Source organism: Apteryx rowi, unplaced genomic scaffold (genome assembly GCF_003343035.1).
Source record: "Apteryx rowi isolate R43461 unplaced genomic scaffold, aptRow1 scaffold_369, whole genome shotgun sequence".
Classification (NCBI taxonomy): Eukaryota; Metazoa; Chordata; class Aves; order Apterygiformes; family Apterygidae; genus Apteryx; species Apteryx rowi.
Genome location: NW_020450185.1, coordinates 502876 through 523628, shown reverse-complemented (window position 1 = coordinate 523628; position 20753 = coordinate 502876). Strand labels below are relative to the sequence as shown.

The 20753-nt window shown below is 43.5% G+C and overlaps 3 protein-coding genes across 7 annotated transcripts in view; 1 reads left to right on the top strand and 2 right to left on the bottom strand.

Annotated features, from left to right (window-relative positions):
- IPMK (inositol polyphosphate multikinase) overlaps positions 1 to 3838 on the bottom strand; it is a 46648-nt gene extending 42810 nt beyond the window's left edge. Inside the window, exon 1 of one of the 2 annotated variants that reach the window (XM_026073450.1) lies at positions 3617 to 3838. In XM_026073450.1, coding sequence (XP_025929235.1) covers positions 3617 to 3692 — 76 coding nt within the window. In that variant the 5' untranslated portion in view covers positions 3693 to 3838. The remainder of the gene's footprint in view (positions 1 to 3616) is intronic. The other variant, XM_026073449.1, reaches the window with a different exon arrangement.
- A 4577-nt stretch (positions 3839 to 8415) lies between these two features.
- On the bottom strand, positions 8416 to 19375 carry CISD1 (CDGSH iron sulfur domain 1). 2 transcript variants are annotated; one of them, XM_026073457.1, is made up of 3 exons: positions 19267 to 19374; positions 14933 to 15138; positions 8416 to 9906 (listed from the first exon to the last, which is right to left on the bottom strand). In XM_026073457.1, the coding sequence occupies exons 1-3, from the start codon at positions 19295 to 19297 to the stop codon at positions 9817 to 9819; spliced, it is 327 nt and encodes a 108-aa protein (XP_025929242.1). In that variant the 5' UTR covers positions 19298 to 19374; the 3' UTR covers positions 8416 to 9816. The 2 variants fall into 2 exon arrangements, with proteins under 2 accessions (XP_025929242.1, XP_025929243.1); XM_026073458.1 differs by lacking the exon at positions 8416 to 9906 and adding an exon at positions 9913 to 10733 and having other exon boundaries at positions 19267 to 19375.
- Positions 19376 to 19427: 52 nt separating this feature from the next.
- The window catches only part of UBE2D1 (ubiquitin conjugating enzyme E2 D1), a 20032-nt gene continuing 18706 nt past the window's right edge, over positions 19428 to 20753 (top strand). Inside the window, exon 1 of one of the 3 annotated variants that reach the window (XM_026073461.1) lies at positions 19428 to 19565. The gene's annotated coding sequence lies outside the window, so the exon portion shown is untranslated. The remainder of the gene's footprint in view (positions 19566 to 20753) is intronic. The other 2 variants (XM_026073460.1, XM_026073459.1) reach the window with 2 other exon arrangements.

Here is a 20753-nt window from a genome sequence, read left to right as displayed (position 1 = left end):
CGTTAACGGTCGGCGGCCGGCTCGCGCCGCCCCGAACCGGATTTTCCCGCCGGCGGCCGCTCCTCGCCGCCTCTCAGGGATCGCGCGCGTTCCCCGCCCCGCAGGGAGCCGTTACTGCGCGCTTTGCACCTGCCTTTAGCAGCCTCCTCCCGTTTCTCTGATCCCCTGTGAGCCACCGCCCTTGCGCATCTCCCTCACCCGTGTATGGCAGATAGAGTCCCTTTATGCTCGGCTTCCCGCTCCAAAGGCTGCCTTCCCTCAGCGCGTTATCATCCCTTCTGCCTTATGGTCACCTGCTCGTCCCTGCGTAAGCCGTGTATGGCGTTAACAAGCGCCTCTGTTGAAAATGTCGCAATCATTTTTTTTTCACAACAGTCTCAGTGTCTTCATCTTGTTTTTCAACGTTCCTTTGAGTCCCGCAAGATTGATTCATACGCTAGTAAGCAGATTACGTTTCCCCTTCATCATTGCTCAGTAACCGGAAAAATACCCTCTCTTCAAAATCCTGTTTCGGCATTTTCTATCCGTATCTTGCCTTCCCRAGGTTCACAGGCCCCGCTTTTGTGAACATGTTTATTTTCTCTCCTTTTTATCAGTGGGACTACAACCAGGAGCATGTTCAAGTACATAGATAGTGTAAAACCCTTAAAGTGGATAAGGGCCTTTAACGTGATGCAACACTTGGTCTGAAAAAAAAAAATAGGCTTATAAAGGTCTGTGGGTGTTCGAGTTGGATTTAAGGTGAGCGCACCTGGCCTGGCTTCAGACCAAAACTGGAAAGAGATTTAATCTCTTATCTGAATTTTCCCTCCCATGGTTAGGTGATGATACAGAAAAGCCCTGCGTTCGTTCGCAGGACCTGAGAGCCCACTGCCTGATGATGAGACTTTATTAAAATCGCTTTTCACCAGGGCGTATATCTGCTCTCTTTGTCACCCTGTAATTACTTTTTTTCTTTTCCCCGTTTCTTTCCTTTTTAAAATCAGTTTAACTCCGCGAATAGTAGGCGTGCACTTTTGCTGCAGTATCAGGTCATGATCAGGGTTCCTATAGGGTTCCTATAACGGATGAATCTTAGCAGGGATTCAGTTAGGAGCCTTGCGCTTGCGTCTTATTTGGATAACTGGGGAAATGAAAGTACCAGGGGAATGGATAGGTCGTGGGGAAAATGGGGCTGGGGACAGGCTGGGTTATTGGAGCAGGATGAGCGAAAGGAGCACAGAGTATAAATCTATGAAAATCAGGTTTCAGTAGGCCCAGTGCTCATGAAACGGTTCGTTTCAGTTTCTTACTTGGTTAAGATAGGGATGGCAGTGGTAATGATTCAGCAACATCGTTTGTGAAATAACGAGACTGGTCAGAAAAGCCGTGTTTCTCCTTCCCAAATGTCCTTTCCTCCCAAAAACGCGTCTGTCAGTGTCCAACCCCAAAGATTAGGACAGTTGCAAACGTCAGCACCTATCTTCAGTTCCCCCTGCAGGCAATGGCAAATTTCCCCAGGGAGATGCTGATGCGGGAGAGAAATAACCCAGCTCGGTCAAGTCTTGCACAGAAAAACAGCTGAGGAGCAAGTCCTCCCTAGCGCCGTGGGAGAAAAGCAGAAGTGCCGTGCTCGGCGAGGAGCAGCTCCCGGCGAGCTGCTCCTGCGCGTCCACGTCGGCGCCGGCCCGCGCCTACCGCCCCACACACCGCTCCCTCCGCACGCAGTCGGCCTTGAGGGGATTAAAGGAAATAGAAAAGCATGAGTAACTGCGGGAGGTAACACTGACTATTTCCTTTTCCCTGGTATTTGCTTCAGTCGGGTTTCTGCATATAGAAATGAAGCAAGGTGCGGATGCATCTTTCACTCACTCATTCCACCCTCGCACTTTGGCACATGGAGTTCACTGATTTTATCTGGGAACTTCTCCCAAAATAAAACAAGCTAAACTGTCATGGTACAAGAAATGATAAATAATGATTTTTCCCAGGAAGTGTAATTTTGTTAATTTTCACTGATAGCAGAACCTACAAGAAAGAGTCCGGTATGCATTTTTCCTCTCTGGGCTGTAAAATCGCACTCAAAGAGAAACTGAAAGGGACGGCAGCTGTGAACAACAGGCAGGCAGCGCTAGCTGTGGGAAATGCACCGATACTGAAACACATTAGGCAGAAGTATGCTTAATTCTGGATCCCCGTTTTTCTCTTTTGCTGAAAAACAACCTTACCTCACTCAGTCTGTCAAAAATGTAAATACAACGTTGAGAAAATGTGATGCATACATTTATTTAGTGCAAACTGCTTGGCACTGCAAGAGGATGGCTCACTGGCAGATTGCAAAGCTCTTCTGAATTGAGTAAGGATTACAAAAGAACAACTTTCTGCTGAAATAAAGCCCTTTTTCAAATAGAACGGCTAGTTAATAACTAACCACAAGACATATGATAGTTTAGAAYAGGAAATAAGCTCATACCTCAGTGGAAGAGCAGGGAGACATTAGGTAAACAAATTACTGGAGTTGGCTTCTGGCTAACATACTAGGACTCTAGGTTTATGCTAACAAGTACCACCAGATTTTTTGCCGTCCCTTAAAACGGTTCAGGTCCACTTGTTCTCCAGCTCACCAGAAATACGGCTTTTCTAGCAGAACAGTGTCTTCCTCTCAATGTCCGTAAGAGAAAAACGCATCCTGCAGACCACAGAGCCACTTCCTGCAGCGCAGCCGGCCCTTCTCACGTCGGTTCCCACAGCTGAATATACTGCAACRGAGGCAATATTGACCGTACGCACGTTTCTGATAAGAAATGTCGACCACTGAAACCACCAATATTCTGGATGGGCAGGAGGATCTGTAGCAGCACTTCTATGAGCAGAAGGCCTTTCATGCTGATCTGTGAGACGTAAGCTAGAGCAGTACGGAAGTTGTAGCTGTATTGCAGTTCTTTTGCCCTGCGTATCTATCCATTTCCCAGCAGAAACATTGCTGTATCGTGCCCTCGTAAAAYAGTTCAGGGTTTTTAATCCTTCATTAAATGCAAGAAGTCCTGTGCTGTCTGTTTTTTTATTGCTAAGCAAAGGAAAATCTAACTTACTCATCTCATAACAACACAGAACGTGGAAAACGTTCTTTCCCAGCTACTTCATTTTCATTTCCGTGTCAGATCCCACAAAAGGAGCCTCTCTGATTAATATTTTACTTTGCTGATAATTACTGACCTCTGGATATATCCAAACATGCTGACGCTACATTTCTCCCTTGCAACCTGCTATATCTGGGTTTCTCCAGWATGATAACAGAGCCATAGTGTCAAAAGCCAATCTACACTCTCCAGAGATAACGCAGTACATTGTCTAAAATAATTTGGGGGCTAATTCACTATAATTGTATATTTTCTGGATTATGTTTTCTATAAATTGAATACAGCTGTCAATATTGGGAAGTCTGTTTTGTATTAGAAAGCTATGAGTACTACAAAGTAGGAAGCTCATTTCAATGTTTCTTTGTTCTTCAGTGTCTTTGGATTATTTTTTGATCATTAAAGAAACTAAATTAGCATAGGATTTGGCAGAAAGGTCCTTTTTTTCAATTGAAAGGAGATTAGAGGGTAGGTAGCAAACAGAAGGACTTAATAGTCACCTTTCAGGATGGAGAGGAGCCAGCAGCAGGGTTCACAGGGATGGATGCCAAGGCAAGTTTTATCCAGCACCTTCATTCATGACCTGCAGGAGGGTATGTTCACAAAGTCTCCAAGTGTGTGGATGCCGCTGAGCTCCTTAGGGCAACCAAACGCCACACCGATGGCAAGGAAGTCCCAAAGGATCTCATAAAACCAAACGGAGGGCAAAACGTTGGCATATGAGCTTCTGTGTGGATGAACCTAAGATAATAATCCAAACCAAAGGCATTTAATGGTGAGCCTGRAAGCAGCAGTCGCACCTCAGGAAAGAGCTCCTGAAGTCACTGCTGAGGGTTTTCTGAAGTCATCAGCTCCGTGTGCATTTGCTGCCAAAAAAGCCAACAAAACRTTGGGCAACATCAGGAAGAGTTTTGAGAAAAAGACAAAGGCGTCGTTTTGCTGCTATATATAACCTCAGTTTGCCACGTATTGAGCGTGGCTTGCACTTCTGATCTCTGGGAGAATAAGAACATACTGTTAATTGAGCAGCCCAGAAGGTGGAAGTGAACCGTGATCTGCTGAGAGTTTGAATTTGTTAAACATGTTTTAGTTGCCTCCAGCTCCAGGACATGGCAACAAGAGAGGAGCAGCTTTGAAGTCCTAGAGCAAGAAGTTGTGCTTCTTTCTAAAATACAGGCATTATAGCAATGTCTTTAGTACTTAAATCATCTCCCGATCTCTCAGATTACAAGTAGCTGAAGATTACTCCCCTTGCCTTTCTAAACAAAGGTTTTCCAAATACAGACTTGTACCTCTATCAAGGAATTGCTTAGGGTTTACAGATGTACGATGGCATTTYGCCAGTCATCTCCTGGTACTTTAGGACCTCCCCGGTGCCTGACTTCAGATAATGAACATGCCAAGAGGCTGTTTTAAAATGCCTCTTCGTCCTTCCCTAAAGGCTAGTAACATTGGCTCTATCTGCAGTAAAACTAAGCATCAGCACCTATTTATTGATGAAAACCACTGCCAACTGGTATCAAAAAGTCTCTTCTAATAAACAGCATTTTACTCTCAAACTCTGCCTGCAAGGCAACAGAATTTTAACCCTTAAAAGGTAATTTAACCTATGCATGTGCTGGAGCCAAGATTGAGATTCAAAAAGCAAGATCACACACTGTTTGAAAACAGTAACAAGTTTAATAATTACTGAAGTAGAAGCCTGTTACAGCCGTTGTTTTGGTACCCGAGTCTAGAGCAAGAGTCCTGGCTGTGAACAGGCTGTGTCTCACCAAGCTTTATCCATGTACGGTTATATTTGCCAGCTGCAGAAAACTATTTGAGAAAAGTTATGCAGTCAGTGACCTTATCATTCGTTCTGCTGAACCACTGCCGCTAGCGGACTTGCCTGAACTGCACAAACATCGCAGCTACCGAGCAGATCCCTGCAGTATGCTCAATTTTGAATGCCTCACACATTAAAGCTGTAATTTCTGTCGTGCTCTAGAAGCTCTTCTTTTCTGCAGAGGCTCCTCCCGAGGAGCAGAAAGCTTTTTTTCTTCTTAAAAAAAATGTGCTATGCATTCAAAAATGCCAAAAGAAAACAGCAGTTTGCATGACAAAAAGGATGTAGAACATACCAGATTAAGGGCAGAGCAATGTTGAATCAGAGAATGAAAAAAATCAAACTGGAAATGATCTCTCAGTGCTCATGCAAGATGTATGCAAGTTCTGTTTATCGAAAAACAACAGAAATTCCCTGAGAACCTGCTTTCTTACATGTCCAAACTGCGTATGAGAAAGGTGGACTAAAACATGACATAAACCCACTGTGATTTTACTGACTTGAAGGAGCATACTGGTAAATACTCCTTGTGCTTATTATAATTGCACAACTAATTAAACAGTTCACAAAGGTGAGCTTGTAGTAATGTATTAGACTACTAGGGGACCCGAGGCATAAGTCTGCATTGCTTTCTGTCCAGTACCGCGGGATTTCACAAACAGTACAGGAGGAAAAAAACACATAAACTATAACGGATGTTCGCTCAAGGACCGTAACCCCTTAGGCTCTAACCTGTTAAGTATAATTTTTTGGCTAACAAAACTGTCCAGGCGCAGCAGCTAATGAAAAGCCACTTTGTATAACTTATGCTTCATTCTATACRGAGGTATAATGAAATAAAATACGTAATTTTCTGTACTTTGACTAAAGCCTTCTTGCAACCACCTAGCACTGCTACACAGTTAAATCTTCCCCTCTAGCTTAGCTCTCCTCCCATCTGTCATTTCATTATTTCCCCTTTTTTTCCCTTCGTCTTGGTTCTGTTCTTCACATGTTTTACTCCTACACTCCCCTCTGCATTCCTCGCGGCTTCAGGCAGGCCTGGGAGTAATCCTGCCCAAGGAAGACACCAAAGCACCACTGAGCCCCAGCAAACTCGGTGCGCTGGTAGCCACACTGGGGCATCCCCTCTCTGTGCACACGCACGCGGTAGTGATGGATCACACGGCTCCACCGAACCCGGCCAGCGCCAGAGGAGCTGTCGTCAACCTTGAAATTTTAGGAATCGGAACAAACGCCAAATTTAAGAGGCTTCCAAGTTCAAGATAGGCAAAGGGGAGCCAGTTGACAAGAACATTTTTTCCAATATGAAGGTTTAGTTTCATGCCTATGTTATCCTTCTCACTATTAAAAAAGCATTCTGCTGTTATTGGAGTGAGCGACAGTGATACATCAGTGACTCACATTTCTGTGTATTTAGCTGGATTACACTTACAGGAAAATCCCAGTGCAACTGCTGTGCAATTGTGTAAAATAAGTTTCACAGACCCCAACTTGCAGGCTGCTCCAGGAACACCAAAACAAGGTCCAAATCGCTTGGACATGCTGGAAATTTTAGCAGGGCCTGTGATGTGCTCTGCTCTCAGGGAATTGGTGATATACCAACCAACTCCTAGATTCAAAACTCATGAGCTTCCCTATACAAAAAATTGCTTAATCCCAGCACTTTACAGAACTTTTACATGCCTTGCCTCAGATAGATGACAATGTTTCTGAAACGTATGTATATATAAAAAAAATATATAAGAGCATACGTATTAAAAAGCAAAGAATCCCTTCTCTACATCAGGAAATTGAAATTGCGTAGAGTTTGTTTCCTCCTAGTGGAATAGTGTATTATTGCAATGCTGGCCTCCACCATTTGAAATTATCCATTAGGTTAACGTTACTTGAACTGAACTTGCAGAAAATGCCTTATAATTTACAGCTGTCTCCTTCTCAAGAATCCTGATCCTAGACACACTTGAATATTTGACCTTCAAACTACTTTGAAGAATTGGTAGTTTAATTTGCAAATATTTATTAGGAAGGTGAACAGGTTGAAAAATAATCGTGTAGAATAGAAATATAGTTTTGCTCTGGGACAGGTATCCTTCACTGCTGCAGCTATGAAGGTTTTATACCACATTTTCAAGTAAAAGTTTCAATCCGATGTGAAAACTGTACATTTACAGAAGAATTTCTTGATTGTTAAAACTTGACAGAGATCTAACCAATTCACTTTTTTGTTCTCGTGATTATTTGAGGAAAGCACTAAGGAACACAGATTTCAGAAAACACCATAGCAGGCAAGCACTCAGACCATCAGAGGATTATAAACTATTATGGTAATAAAAAGAAAAGCGTTCGCTGTGGTGCTCATCAAGATTTTTGGCAAGTTTGTTTGCTGAAACCCAYGTATTTCTTTTCATTATCATGTTCAAACAGCTCACATATGAGTAACAGGAACTTTAGGTACAGTACAGAAAACTGTACTTGAATCAAAACAAAATTTAACCACTTCACATCAACATTTATAAATGTGACATTTCTCCAAAACAAAGAGGATGTAAATAGCAGAGACTGCTTCTGAATCTTCGCCTCCCACGAACAAGAGCTTCTCATGGAAACCACTTCGCTCACCCTCAAACAGCAGGAAATGTTTTACTGGTGAATTCCAGGAAATAGTTTTATGACTTGGGAGACTCATCTGAAACTTCAGGATTTCAACTGTTAGAACATATATGTAAGTTGCAATGCGCTTTTATCCCTTCAACAGCAGCCAGACTTTGCTCACAGGAGAAGTATCAGAAGGAAAACCTAACCCAAGCACAGGCTTATGGATTATAGCAGCATTAGAGCACAACGCTGCTTACAGTGCAACTSTTTCGAAAGAAACAGCACACCCATGAGATAACAGAGACATTACAACCTCAAGATTAAGATGAGCTCAAAAGTGTATTTGACAAAAATACAGAAACATCCAGTGTCATAGTCTAATAATACAGAAATAACTTGTTTTGGATAAAACCAACATTTTTGATAATTTAAGGTTAAAACAATTTTCCATACATATCAGTATTTGGCCAAGTAAAAAAAAAAATCAAGTACCTTTACAGTCAAGACAGGAAGATAGAAACTACTTATATTTGATTGCAACTTTTTTCTAGTAGAGGTCTCCAAAAGACAGTAGTTGAGCCCCATATATTTCAGCTGCAAACCTTCTTCCCCCTACTTTTGTGCCACCTTCTCTATTTTCTGTGCTTTCTGCCAAAGTTCAGACCAGTCAGCCACAACCTCAGCCTCTGAATGTCCCACATCCAGGAGAACATGCAAAACACTTTATTTGATCTCAACCAGTCATACCAATCCTGACCTTAAAAAAAAAAAAAAATCCTCTACTACCCCTATCATCTGGAAGGATCTTCAAGGGTTCAGCTTTAAATTTCAGCTTCTTGAAAGGCTTCTCCTCTAGCTCTTGAGGTAGTCTCTCTCTCTCTCTCTCTCTCTCTCCCTGGATGCTGAGAACTCGGTCTTAAACAAGGTACAATTATGCTAGTAGACTGGGTTTAATACACAACTGCCCTCTGCCACCCCACTCTTTGGATTTTGCTTTGTAGTTTTTTGTATGTTGATAAACCAAAGGTATTTAAGGAAATGTTACGGCCATTTCACATTTGTGGTATGCGCAGCAGTGTTAGATGAGGCAGACAAGTGCCATACAAACGGAGGATGAGTCCTTGTCTCATCGTTCCTTTTCCCCTTTTTTTCTAGCCATCACTGAAGCATCTTCTTGCCCATTTTGGTTCTTTTGGTAAAATTAGCTGATCTACATCAACAGTTAGCCCAGGGAGGCAGGAACTATTTAAGACACATAGAGCCTAAGGCCACTCGGTAAGAAAGGTGTGCCTCTTCCCTGCACAGAGGGAAGGGTCCTCCAGAACCAGCCAGAGCAAAGATGAAGCAAACAGTAATTATGGGTGGGGTTTTTTTATTTTTTATTTTACTTTTGGATTAATGCAGCATAGCCACCCCAAGAGAAGTGTCTTGTCGTCCAGGGAAGTTAGTTCCACTGCTAAGGATTGCAAGTGTAAGTAAGTTTCTAGCAGCAAAAGCCACCCTGCCACCTGCTGCCCACTACTCCTTCAAGCACTTTGTATCATTCCCCTTTTATATTAAGCAAACTTTCCCAGACACCATCTTCTTAATCCTACTCTAAATACAGTTCCACAGTTTGGCTAATATGTTCTTGATACCATATGGTAGGTAGTAGGGTCAAGTTTCAACATTGCTGTAAGATCAAAGGTAAAGTTGCCCTTTAGCCCCATCTTGCCTTGTTCATGGTTAACTATTTTAAATTTGTTCTTTCACAGAAGCAACACAGAACAGTAGTCTGACAGAAAAAAACTTGACACTTGTAGAAAATGTAGTGTAATCACAAGCTAAGTTGCATTTTGGCACCATGATTTCTTTCCTTTTCAGTAGAAGCCTATCTGCACCTGTGACTTTCAAACCTCTCAATATTTTTAAGATCTACCTTCTGAATACACTTGCTACTGAACCGCCTCAAAGTAGTACACAGGTATTTGAAAATAATTTAACAAATTTTCTGCACATCGGCTGAAGTACATTCTATCTGTCATTTTAGTTTCATACCTAATGAAAGGGTACACATACTTCACAGGACAAAAAATTTAAACCATGACTATTTAGTAAATTATACATTGTAGTGATTAAAACAAGACACACACCAGAAAAAATACACACGCTGAAGCCTGATGTATATACTACACTGGGAAGTCTTCAGTGACATGACAAAGAATTGTGGTTTTCCCCCCAATTACAAGTGAGCAGAGGATTTGTCAGACATTCATTTTGTAGCTTCCACTGTCCACTCTACGCCTCCTTCCTCTTGATGATCAGAGGTCCAACATTGTCACCAGTTTCATCGTTGTGCTTTGTGTGAGAGCCATCACACAGGGGGAACTGAAAAGAGAAAGAACACGATACAGCTTAAGTATACCCAGAGTCATAATCAAGAGCCAAGGCTGAATGGTCTTAGAGTATCTCCTCAAAAGCCATTGTGACCATAGATCACAAATTTTGCACTGGCATTTGAGGTCTCCCTGAATTTTGGCTGCRCACTAGTTTTGCTCACATGAGCACAGCAGATGAGGCTTGTTATTAAAAAAAGGAACTCAGTTTGGTGTTCTAGTCTCAAGCCACCACTAGGAAAATGAAGCCCAAACTGGCCTTCAGCTGTAACCTACTTGGAGTATCTAACTCTCAACCTCACCCCACACTCCGTTTTCCTGGGCAAGAGCCACAGAGTTGAACGTAGTTACAGAAGGTAGGTGGGGAGAGGAAGAGATTTAAGAGTTCCTCAGCTGAATTTTCTTCCTGGTTTTCTCTAGCATGTGAAGAGAAAAGGACTGCTTCCCTAGGTCATCTCTTATTAAGGAGGGACGCCAAAAGACTAGTTCTGCACGCAGACAGCTAGACTGGCAAGCCGTCTTTACTTCATCCTGACACAACTAGCTTATCTCATTGACACAGAGGTCCCTTTGCACAAGCTGGATTCTACATTAGGATTTTGACCTGCTAATGAAAATAAACCACACCTCCAGCTGGCATGGTTATTCATCAGGGGCTTTTAAGGGTAGCACTGAGAAAGTAGTTTGAAGTGTTTGTTCCATAAAAAACTAGAACAGCCTGGTCAGAGCAAGACCCAGAGGGACTCTCCTTTAGCCAGCAATAACTGCTCAGGTCCTGGACTGCTCACAACTGCTCTGCTCCTGGGCAGCTGTTTTCATCTGCAAGAGCCAAAGAACATTCTGTGAAGCAACAAGAGTTAGGTCAGACCCCATCCCTTCTCCACGATGGGTTTTCAGGGCTAAGCCTATATTGTAGAGGGAACTCTGGAGATCAGCCCAGAAGTCACGCACCAGTGTTTTGCAGTCAATTTCTATTTTGTTCACTTCAAAGTAACTGGAATCAAACTTAGGCATTATTCAGCTTGAGCCTTTACAACAGCAATATCCCCTTTACATTACAGTCACAATCAAACCATCCTCAACATCGCATTGATCCTAGTGTCCATGGCTCAGTCCTAGCCCTTGAATAAAATTAACATCCTTAACAGCCATGCATGGTTACAGTAAAAGATCTCAAAATAATGCAGGAAAATAGCATGAAAACAACATACTTGTAAAAAAGAAAATTCCAGAGTTCTAAAGATAAAGCCACATGCCCTGTTGGGTAGTTTTTTTTTTAATTAAATTTTATATTTTACTGAGGGGCAAGGCAGGGAGGTCTGTTTTTCACAGTTAAAAATGTCAAAAAATCATGCTATGAATGGCAGGTGAAGTTTCCAAATAAAGAACCCCCTGAATTTGGAGAATACTCGCATATGCTGAATCATGCAGGAACTTTATCATCAAACCAGTCATTTGCAACTCAATGACTAGGCACTGACAGATACTTGGCAAAAATTAGAGCGAACAAGAACATATGTTCATGCGACACTGATCGGCTTCCACCCAGACATTTCTGGACCAGTTATTTTTCCATGCAACACCACAGTCCATCACTCTTTCCCGAACTCCAACCCAGCTTCCATCAGACATGTAACATTTCACATGCTCCAAGGATGCAGGCTCAAGGTCCAACTACAACATCCTCGCTTCAAGTTTGCAAGTGACAAAAATGGTGGAATTCATAGGCTTTAGACAGCATCAAGGCATCTTTAATAGCTACCAACTCGGACTGCCCTTAACGCATCCTCTGGCCTGGCTGGTCACTAAACCACCAGCCTCCTGAGGCTGAGATACTAGACTTCAATTTCCCTTAGAAAAGAGTATTCCCTACCCTTCTCCAGAGCACCCTCTTGGTCACCTTCAAGACCAGGTACTGAATTAGGTGGATCCTCAGACTGACACACGTTCATCCTCGCTGAAAATAAAGAGAGCTAGCAACAGTAGTCAAAGCATGGTATGGCTCAAGGGAAATGTGCGCTAACACCCTGGAAAGCTCAGCTTATTTCCCTTGACACTGAACAAGGTTCAGATTCTCTACCATTGTTCCTTATGTTCTGTAGCAGTATTCCTCAACCCATGGAATAGGGACAAATACTGCTCTGGAAGACAGAGATTGCAGGTTACTGCAAAAAACAAATTTAGAAGAAATTTTCCCACATCACAGGCATAAAAGTGCAGAAGAGTAGGAAAATGCATGTTCTAACTTCACATTAAGATTCGTTTTTAAGACAAAATTCTTGCCGCCTCTGGTAATAGGTAGCTTTGACCACTGAGTTTTTCCACAAAATGTGACAAGTATTGCTATAAAGTCCCTGCAGAGCACAACACCAAAGAGGAAAGGACCATTTAAAGAACCACCTACCACCTACTTTAGCAGACAGAAAAGTACATCCCATCTTATCTGAAGATGCTATGTCTTTGCTTGTTTGTTGCTTTTTTTTTTTTAAACACATGCACTCTAAAAACAGTGAAGTAAACATTAGAAATTTGGCCAGCACAAACTTAAAAAAACCCTTTACATTATACTATTTTAGAAACAGCAACTGAAAATAACCCTGTTAATTTTCCAAGAGCTACGCTGGAATAGTCCAACTAGCATAGAACTGTTTTGTTATTCCTGGTACAGGAGGAACACCAGGCAAAGCCAGCTGGAGTACACTGCCACTATACACAGAAATATCCGATGCTTCACAAAGCCACAGGTTCCATTAACAGCCTCCGTGCCTCAGGTCAGGCTAAATCTCGTCAGAAGTGCTCACACACTCGAACGAGATGAAGTTTCTTCTAACCTGTACATGAAGTAGAGATCCCCACACACTGCTTTTATTTAACAAAAGAGCAGTGGGTGCTTATTGCCACTGAAGTAACAGTAATTTCCTGCCTTGAAAGTGCACAGATTCTATCATTTTACCACCACGTAAACATTATCTTGCAGATTTTAACAGGATCTTGGTTTAAGTACTGTAAGAAACAAATAATGCCAGCAAAGTATAACCAAAGATGACAAGCATGTGAAAATGAAGTATGTCTCTGTCTTTTATTACCGCTTGGCAATAAGAGAACATGGGAAGAAGCACGCACACGATCTTAAAGATCATGCTATCCACCATACAAGGTCAACTGATCAGCGCAAGGGGAAGACAGTGATACTGGAAACTGCAGTCTTTGAAGCAGAACACGCCGATTAAAATACTCATTACTAAGCATTAGTAGAAGAAAACAAAYGCCTTTGAATTTTTCCACTGAGCTCTTTAATGCCTTTACAAGACCTTTCAGATTAGAGCTCCAAGAACAGGCTCATTATAAGGTGGTCCCTGTCTGCTTCCTTTTAGTGTTTGATTACAGGGGCCTAGCTCAGCAGGACAGTATGTTCCTAAACTGACAACACCCCTTCAATATATGCCAAAATGTATTTCATAAGATTTGTTTTTCAGAAAAAAGATAGTATCAAACAATAGTTAGAATAATGGCAGGAGTTGCAATGCAACTAATAAAACCAGACACTATTTCCATTCCTGTTTTCTAAAGAAAGAAGCCAGAAGTGTAAATACTAAGGTACAAGTTAGGATTTTTCTGGCAGAAGCACTGAAGGAGGTGCCTACAGTATTTCTACCCGATTTCAGATACCACCACTGCAGATAACTAAAGCACCTTTTCCCCTCTCCCCACCTTTTTTCCTGAAGCTGTAACACTCATGGCAGCTTCCAATGCTAGGATTTTGATTCTCAGTTGAGATTTACGTTGAAAATTTAGAAGCAATGCTGCCATACGCATGCTACTGCACGACACCTGCATGCTGGACAGCCATCAGCACTACGTGTAAATGCACACACATCCCTATAATACGCAATATATACGTATACAAATATGTAATTTAGTCCATGGTACACACTGTGGCCAAGGAGAAAAGAAAAAAATCTCATTTGCAATTTAGACTCCAGACAGAGCGTAGATTACAAGCCAGCGTCTCACAGGACTATTTCAGAATCAAGTCATGATGCTGTCAGACTGTCAGTAGTGCTGTTAATTTTTTTTCCAACTCCCTCTCTTTCCCTTCAGGTAATGAAGGCAGATCTGATAACAGCAAGGACTGAAAGTTACAGTACCCAGAGAACTACGCACAGCRTGGCCTGATTAGACCAGTCTCTAAGGCACAGGAAGTATAGTATTTAGCTCACTAACGGGGAGATAACCAGGTTTCAAGGCTGTTGGTCTCGGTTATCTGGCTTTGAAGGTTTGCAATATCTCAGCCTCCACGCATTAGCATCTCAGCTTCAAACGTGGCTTTTAAACGTGTGACAGCTGTAAACTGACCAGACTACTCGCGCAGTCTGCTCTCTCTCATTATGCACCCCAGATCTATCACACATCATATAGATCTCGGTGACCTCCGACGTCTCACATCTGTACCTCAGATCTAAAACCGATCTTATGGTGTTACCTGAAAGGCTAGATGCTATGTTTACCAATAATTTTGGGCAGCCCAGCTTTAGAGGCAAGGGAGTTGGACCTATGTCTGGATATAGGCAGGATTCTTAATTTCTCAAAAATAGAGTCTAAAGTATGGCAGTGCTATTTCACTAGCTTTTCTTTAGAATTATGCATAATTATACAATTACGAGTTGCAAAGGCACAAATGCATTAAGCCCATCTTTCGAGATCCTTCAAAAGCTTTTAATTTACAGGGTTTTCATTTGTTTGTTTTTAAGATTATCTGCATCAACACTGGGAACAATTCATTGCTGTACTTGTGTGGCAAAAGGTAGCTATTTACAATACACAGCAATACAACAATAAATTTTGGACAAAAAGCCCAATACCATCATAACACTATCTGCACAGGTCAAGGCTACGTTTCACTGCAGCATAGTTTAGGTGAAGAGAAGTTAGTCTTCTCTAAACACAGCAGTTTGAAAATAGTTTTGTTAAAAGATGCATGCACATCAACAAAATTAAGGCATTAATTCTTCTCTTACCTTCTTAGACCTCCAGCAACGACAGTACACAGCCTTGTCTCCCAGATCTTCCATATCAAATGCATGGACTACCTTGGGGTTATCCTTCTGGATATGGAGATTGACCATGGCTTTGCAGCATTTGTCTTTAGAGAGAAATTTTCTGTAAGCTAGATACCCAACAGCAGCTGCTCCAGCAGCTAAGGAGACTGCAGCAACCCATTCAACTAGAGCAAAAGAAGAAAAGACAGACTGTCAGTTTCTTGACCATAATATTTTGTTCAACTTACTTGAAGCAGATGTCTCCATGCTTGTGGCAACACCTCTACTTTCCAAAAGACCCTTCTGTTCTGTAGCAGAAATGTAATATTTTAGAACTAGAATATTTTCTCCTGACGCTCATCCATGTAACCTACTCCTTTCTACTGAACAGAGCTCTCCTTCACCCCCAATCCCTTCTATACAAGGGCTAGGATTAACATGGCACTTTTATTTCCCCCCTTTTCCTTCAGGAGCCTGTGCCATCAATGCCAGTGGTACATCGTTCGCAAGGTCAGCCCATTAAAACAGCTGCGAGCAGCAAGAAAACCTGTTGTTTGTTTTTGTTGCAGGAAAGTCACTAGAGAAGAACACTTAGCATCAACAGCGTAAACAGGATTCCTCCAGGGTACTGGTACTGAACTAGCTTTTCATATAATGCATGTCGTAACTAAAAAAAAGTTAACAGGTGTTTGGCAATGGGGAAATTATTTAATATATTACCACTTCAGAAGAGAAACAAAAGCTAGCTTAGATTAAATCCCTGCTGTGGTGTACAGGAAAGAACAGGGATCCAAGAGGATTATATTTAACAATAACTGCACAAGTTTGTTTTAACTGGATTAGGCCCCGACTCTTTGAAAGACAACTTGCATTTTAAAAGCCTCTTTCTACCCCCCCCCCGCCTCACTTTTTCCACTGGCCAACAGTTCTCTCTAAATCTTTGCAGTCTCTCTCACTTGGTAGCATTTCCTTTGCTGCAAGGAGGATTTTCCTGCTTCTTCAGCCTCTATTGTTTTCTCTCTGCACCATGAAAATACCCCGGACTGGGGCCCAACTGTCACTGAGTTCTGGTTGCCATAACGGCCGCGGCCCTTTCTGCTCAAAGCGGCTCCCTCCGCAGAAAGCCAGGGGAGTAAACCTGGCATTGCCTTCTTCACTTCTCAACCACCGCTTCTGCTCACAGATGTACTCCTGATGTGTACGTATGAGTTCAGCCGACTCCACAATAATTCCGAGGGGAATTTAAGTTTTAGAGTATTTATACTACTTTAGAAAACTCAGTCTCCAGTTGGGAACTTCAATCTTAGCCTTCAATGTCTGCACTGGATTAGAGAGACACCAAGCCAAATGGTATCTCTGGAGCCAGAGTCATTACTACATTAATTCCAACTCTGAAGGACAAAAACAAAAAGCCTTTGCTAGTTCTTGCTACTTTCCACAGCTAACTGACCTGCAGTATCGTCACTGTGAACTTCCACAAACAGGACCAGGGAGGTTGTCTGCCTTGTCCCAGAGTCCTTTCTAAAATCCATACCAAGTTCTTTCCTCATCTAAAACATCACGTTAGCGAATATGCATTGTGCTGATCTACGAGTGTCTGGATTTAGCAATATGTGGAAGTAGACAAATGCCTGCAGGACAAATACAGCCCCGTAAGATCAGGGAAGAGAGATGGGAAGTTCTTGGATAAGTGTCTTACTAAGGGAGTAGCAGATGCAGAACTTCTTCAAAGTTCATTTTCTTAGTAAATGAAGCAGAAGAGACCTAAGTATGCTGAGAAGCCCCCTGCAACTGTGTGACAAATCATCCCTCTAATAATAGGGTGATGTTAAAGATGCTTAATGCACCTTAATACCAAACAATTTATGGCATGTTTTCCTATTCCCAAGCTCCTTAAAACAATAAAAGCACCTGAGAAGGTATTATGAATTCAGTGTTGCTATACCCGTCTAGTGAGTTCTCACCTCTTAATCTCCCCATTACAAACTAGCAAGATTAATGCATTCATTGCAATAATGTAGGGTAGGAAGCGAGGAGATGAGATTACAAAAAGAGTCTATGAAAGTCTGCTTTAATTTAGCAAAACAGTCCAAACTGATCCAAAGAATATCCACAGCTTCAATCAGAGGCAGCGGGTCTCTCCCAATGGAAGTCACTGCAGACACTTTGCAACACTCTTTCCCCCTCTTGCTGGGACTCTGCTCCTTGAGGACCCTTCCACAAGCACAAGCAGAACAGGACTACGAAGGGGAAGAGGTACTCAACCGGTTCAGGGACAAGCGAGGTCTGGCAAGTTTGAAGTGATTTCTCACAAAATTTAAAGTGCAGGTACAACAGTGGCAGGCAAAGGTAGCCATGAGACAGAGGTATTGCCCATACCGGGAATTTCAGAAAAGGAGTGGCCACAAGGATTGCCCAAGCCACTGCTTTATGCATTGCCAATGGATCAAGTCTTAATTATCACTTTTAACCAGCTGAGAGGACACTGTTAGACTAGAACCATTCTCTTTAGGAAACCAAGGAGAGAGAATAACTTTAATGAAGCCGAGAGATGACTCTTAGAACTGAACTAGCCTTTAAGTTGTCAAGGAAGCCAATCTTGTGTTGCATATATCCAAAAGAAAAGTGTAGATCAGTTTAAGAAACCACCAGAGAAAGATTTTGATGATAAAAACACTTCTATGACTAGCAGCATGAGCCAGGACATCTGTACTAAAATTCACTAGCCTTCTAATATGTGCAGAAAGAGCTATTCTGCATATCTGCTGCAAACTCCTATCCCTTTGATCATCCCTCAGCCACCTACCAAATAACCACGCACAGCACATTCAATTCAACAAGCAGAGATCTTTAAATCAACTGTCACCTTATATATCAATTATTCTTTACTTCTCTTTCTGAGGCCCAGGTTCATCTATTTCACACCAGGGAGACTGTGTATATATAAACATACAGCTTAATACATTTTTTCCTTATATCAGGTCATAGTGACTTTTTTGCTAAATTAACTTTTTATTTGCTTCTCTGGAGCTGTATCAGGGCAGGAAATACATGAAACACAAATATTTAAAGTAGCCTATTCATTAAACTTCAGCATTGACTTAATAATTTGAATTTATGAAAGCCATTTCAATTTAACAAATGAACTCTCTCTCTTATAATCGTTACTGCCCTGCAAAGTTTCAGAGGTAATGAGTCTTGCCGTAGACTATTGTGTTGGTTCACAAATAGATATTTGGAAAAAGCTGGAACACCCATTTCACATTTCAAACTAAATTAACCATAAAATTGCATTTGTGACAGGTAACACTTCAGTGTTTTTTTTAAAATACTTTAAACTCTGCTTCAAAAGGCCTCTGGCATGAATTCTACAGTTTGCTGCCAAACTCAAGGTCAGATGTGTTACTTGAAGAGGCTTATTTCAACAGTGACATTGATGTGGAATGTGAAGTGGGTTTTTTTTTTGTTTGTTTTTAAGAGCAACTTATGAAGAGATCATTAAACAAATCCGTAACTCTGTTATGGCACCAAAACACAACGTGACAAGTCTCTACAAGACAAAGGCATATGTAACATAGCAGAAAACTTGTTTCAACGTTGTTTGCACAGTGCAATGGAAAAAAGGGTGGGCTAAAACTTCAGAAGAATGGGAAGTCCAAACATCGCAATCCCAGGAGAGTGGACAGTGTAAACAAACACAAAGCGAGAAAAGCAGCAAGCTGGTGATGGCCATTTATTTTCTTCTCCATTCTTGGGGCATATTCTAACGCACAAGATATCTGGGTCCCCGCCTTTCTCCTTCCTTCCCCGCCTAAGGAGATAGAAAATTCCTCTGGGCGTTCCCAGATCCGGGCCGCAAAGGCGCTTTTAGGATCTGCCAGAAAGCTCAGGCGTGCCTGACCCGCAGGAGGAGCGCACAAACAGCGACGGCCTTTGCCCCCCCCCCCCGGGCTACGCGGTCCTTGCCCGTCAGCTCGCCCAGGCCGAGCAGCCCCGGGGGAGCAAGTGTCCGCGGCGCCGCGCACCCAGCCCGCGGGACGGCCACGAGCGCTGGGTAAAAGCCCCGCGTGCGACTCGAGAGCGAGCTGGTAGGTCGCTAAAATCAAACGAAACCCCGGTCAAGGAGATAAAGCCGCCTCCTGCCACTTCACCGCGCACCCGCAGGAAACGGGGCGCCGAAACCGCGAGGCTAAGGAGGCCACCGGGGGGGGGGACAACCGCCGCGCCGCCATTTTGTTCCTCGGGGTCCGGCGGGGCGCGAAGGCCGCGCCCCCTCCCATCCTCCCCCCCCTCCACCAACGGCACGCGCCTACCCCGCACGGCCGAGTTGGACCCGAGCCCCATGGCTCCCCGCTCTGGCGCCGTAGAGGGCACTGGCAGCGCAACTCCGCACCGCGCATGCGCGCCCGCCCACGCGCAAGATGGCGGCCGGGCCCGCCTCTTAAAGGCGCGGCGGCGCGGGGCGAGGCCTGCCGGCGCGTTAAAGGGAGCCGCGGGGCACATATGCGCGTTGTTAACCTCCTATATTGTAACACCCTGCTCTTAATAGTGCTGCTGCGAGCCGCCTGGAGCGTGCTGCTGGACCAGCCCCTTCCTGGTCAGGTGTGGAGAGGTGAGCTGAAGGAAACAGGGCTTTTTTTTTTTTCCTTTTATTTTTCTTCAGTGCAGGAAAATAGACTTGTTCAGTATCGGAGCCCTTTTCATCATTCCTGCTCTCGTTCCCCCAGAAACCTTGTGTCTTAAAGCACAACAGGGCTAAGGCACATTGCTAGCGTCAAGCTTCCATATGGAAAATCTCTCAAGAGTAGCAGCATTTGGGCCAAAAGGAGAATTGAAGAGCATTTGTGATGAGCATTTAGTTTTTCTCATCTACTGCTGCTGGCATTTACTTTTAGCCTTCTTAAGCCTCAGAGTCAAACACTGGCATGAGAATCTATATCTTTATTAAAATATACATATTATCCCAGAGACCTGTACCTGGTCAAGGGCTTGTGAGGCTGGGAGCTACTGGGCGGTGTTCTCAGCCAGCACACCTCTTCTCATTGCTTTCCTACAGTGTCTGAATGTGACATCTGTGTCTTGTTGATATGCAGTTATGACTGCTGTAAGTCTTGGTCTCGATGGGATTAAGTTTCCTGTTCTTCAGATCTCTGTGTGCCTGCAAAGGATGTGACCTTCAAACATCTTTTGTGTGATGAATGTAAACAGCCTGATTAGTTCTATTAGTTTTCCAGCTGTCCACTGAATTCCCAGGTGGAGAGGAAAAGGCTGAAACAAAGCCCACTCACTAAATAGAATAAATCTTAAGTTCTGGTGTAGAGAAACAAATTGATAATGTGAAATACTGATGGTGTTCCAAAAAGGCTTTGCTTCATCTCAACCCACAGAGACTGCTAAAGGTGGAGGGCCCTGATTTACTGTGGGAGAAATGTGAAAGTAAAGAGCCTGCTGTTAGGTGATGCGCACTGAGGAAGAGGAGCAGCTGTGGCAGTGGGGCAGGAGGGGCTAAGGGGAAGATCCTCAGGTTCATCTGCAGCTGCTGCAGGAGGAGGGAGAGGGGCAGGCCCCGGTGTGCCTCAGTGCGGGCCTGCTCCAGGGCCCTCCGCTGGGGAGCCCGCCCGGGGGGGGGAGGAGGGGGAGGCACCGCCGGCCGCCAGGGGGCAGCGCCGCCCCCCCATGCGGGACTACATTTCCCATCGCGCCTCGCGCTCCCCGCACGCAAAGGCGGACACAAAGGGCCCGGCCAGCCCCGCCCCCCCGGCGGCGCGCGCGGCCGCCGTTACCCGCCCCCTGCCGTCAC

What these genes read in the sequence shown, in the direction of transcription:
- CISD1 (XM_026073457.1), bottom strand. Translation starts at nt 19,297, where the DNA reads ATGGGGCTCGGGTCCAACTCGGCCGTGCGGG. An exon ending in GTCCAACTCGGCCGTGCGGG is followed by an intron (nt 15,139 to 19,266) that starts GTAGGCGCGTGC and finishes CTTTTGCTCTAG; the next exon opens with TTGAATGGGTTGCTGCAGTC. An exon ending in GTTGCTGGAGGTCTAAGAAG is followed by an intron (nt 9,907 to 14,932) that starts GTAAGAGAAGAA and finishes TTCTCTTTTCAG; the next exon opens with TTCCCCCTGTGTGATGGCTC.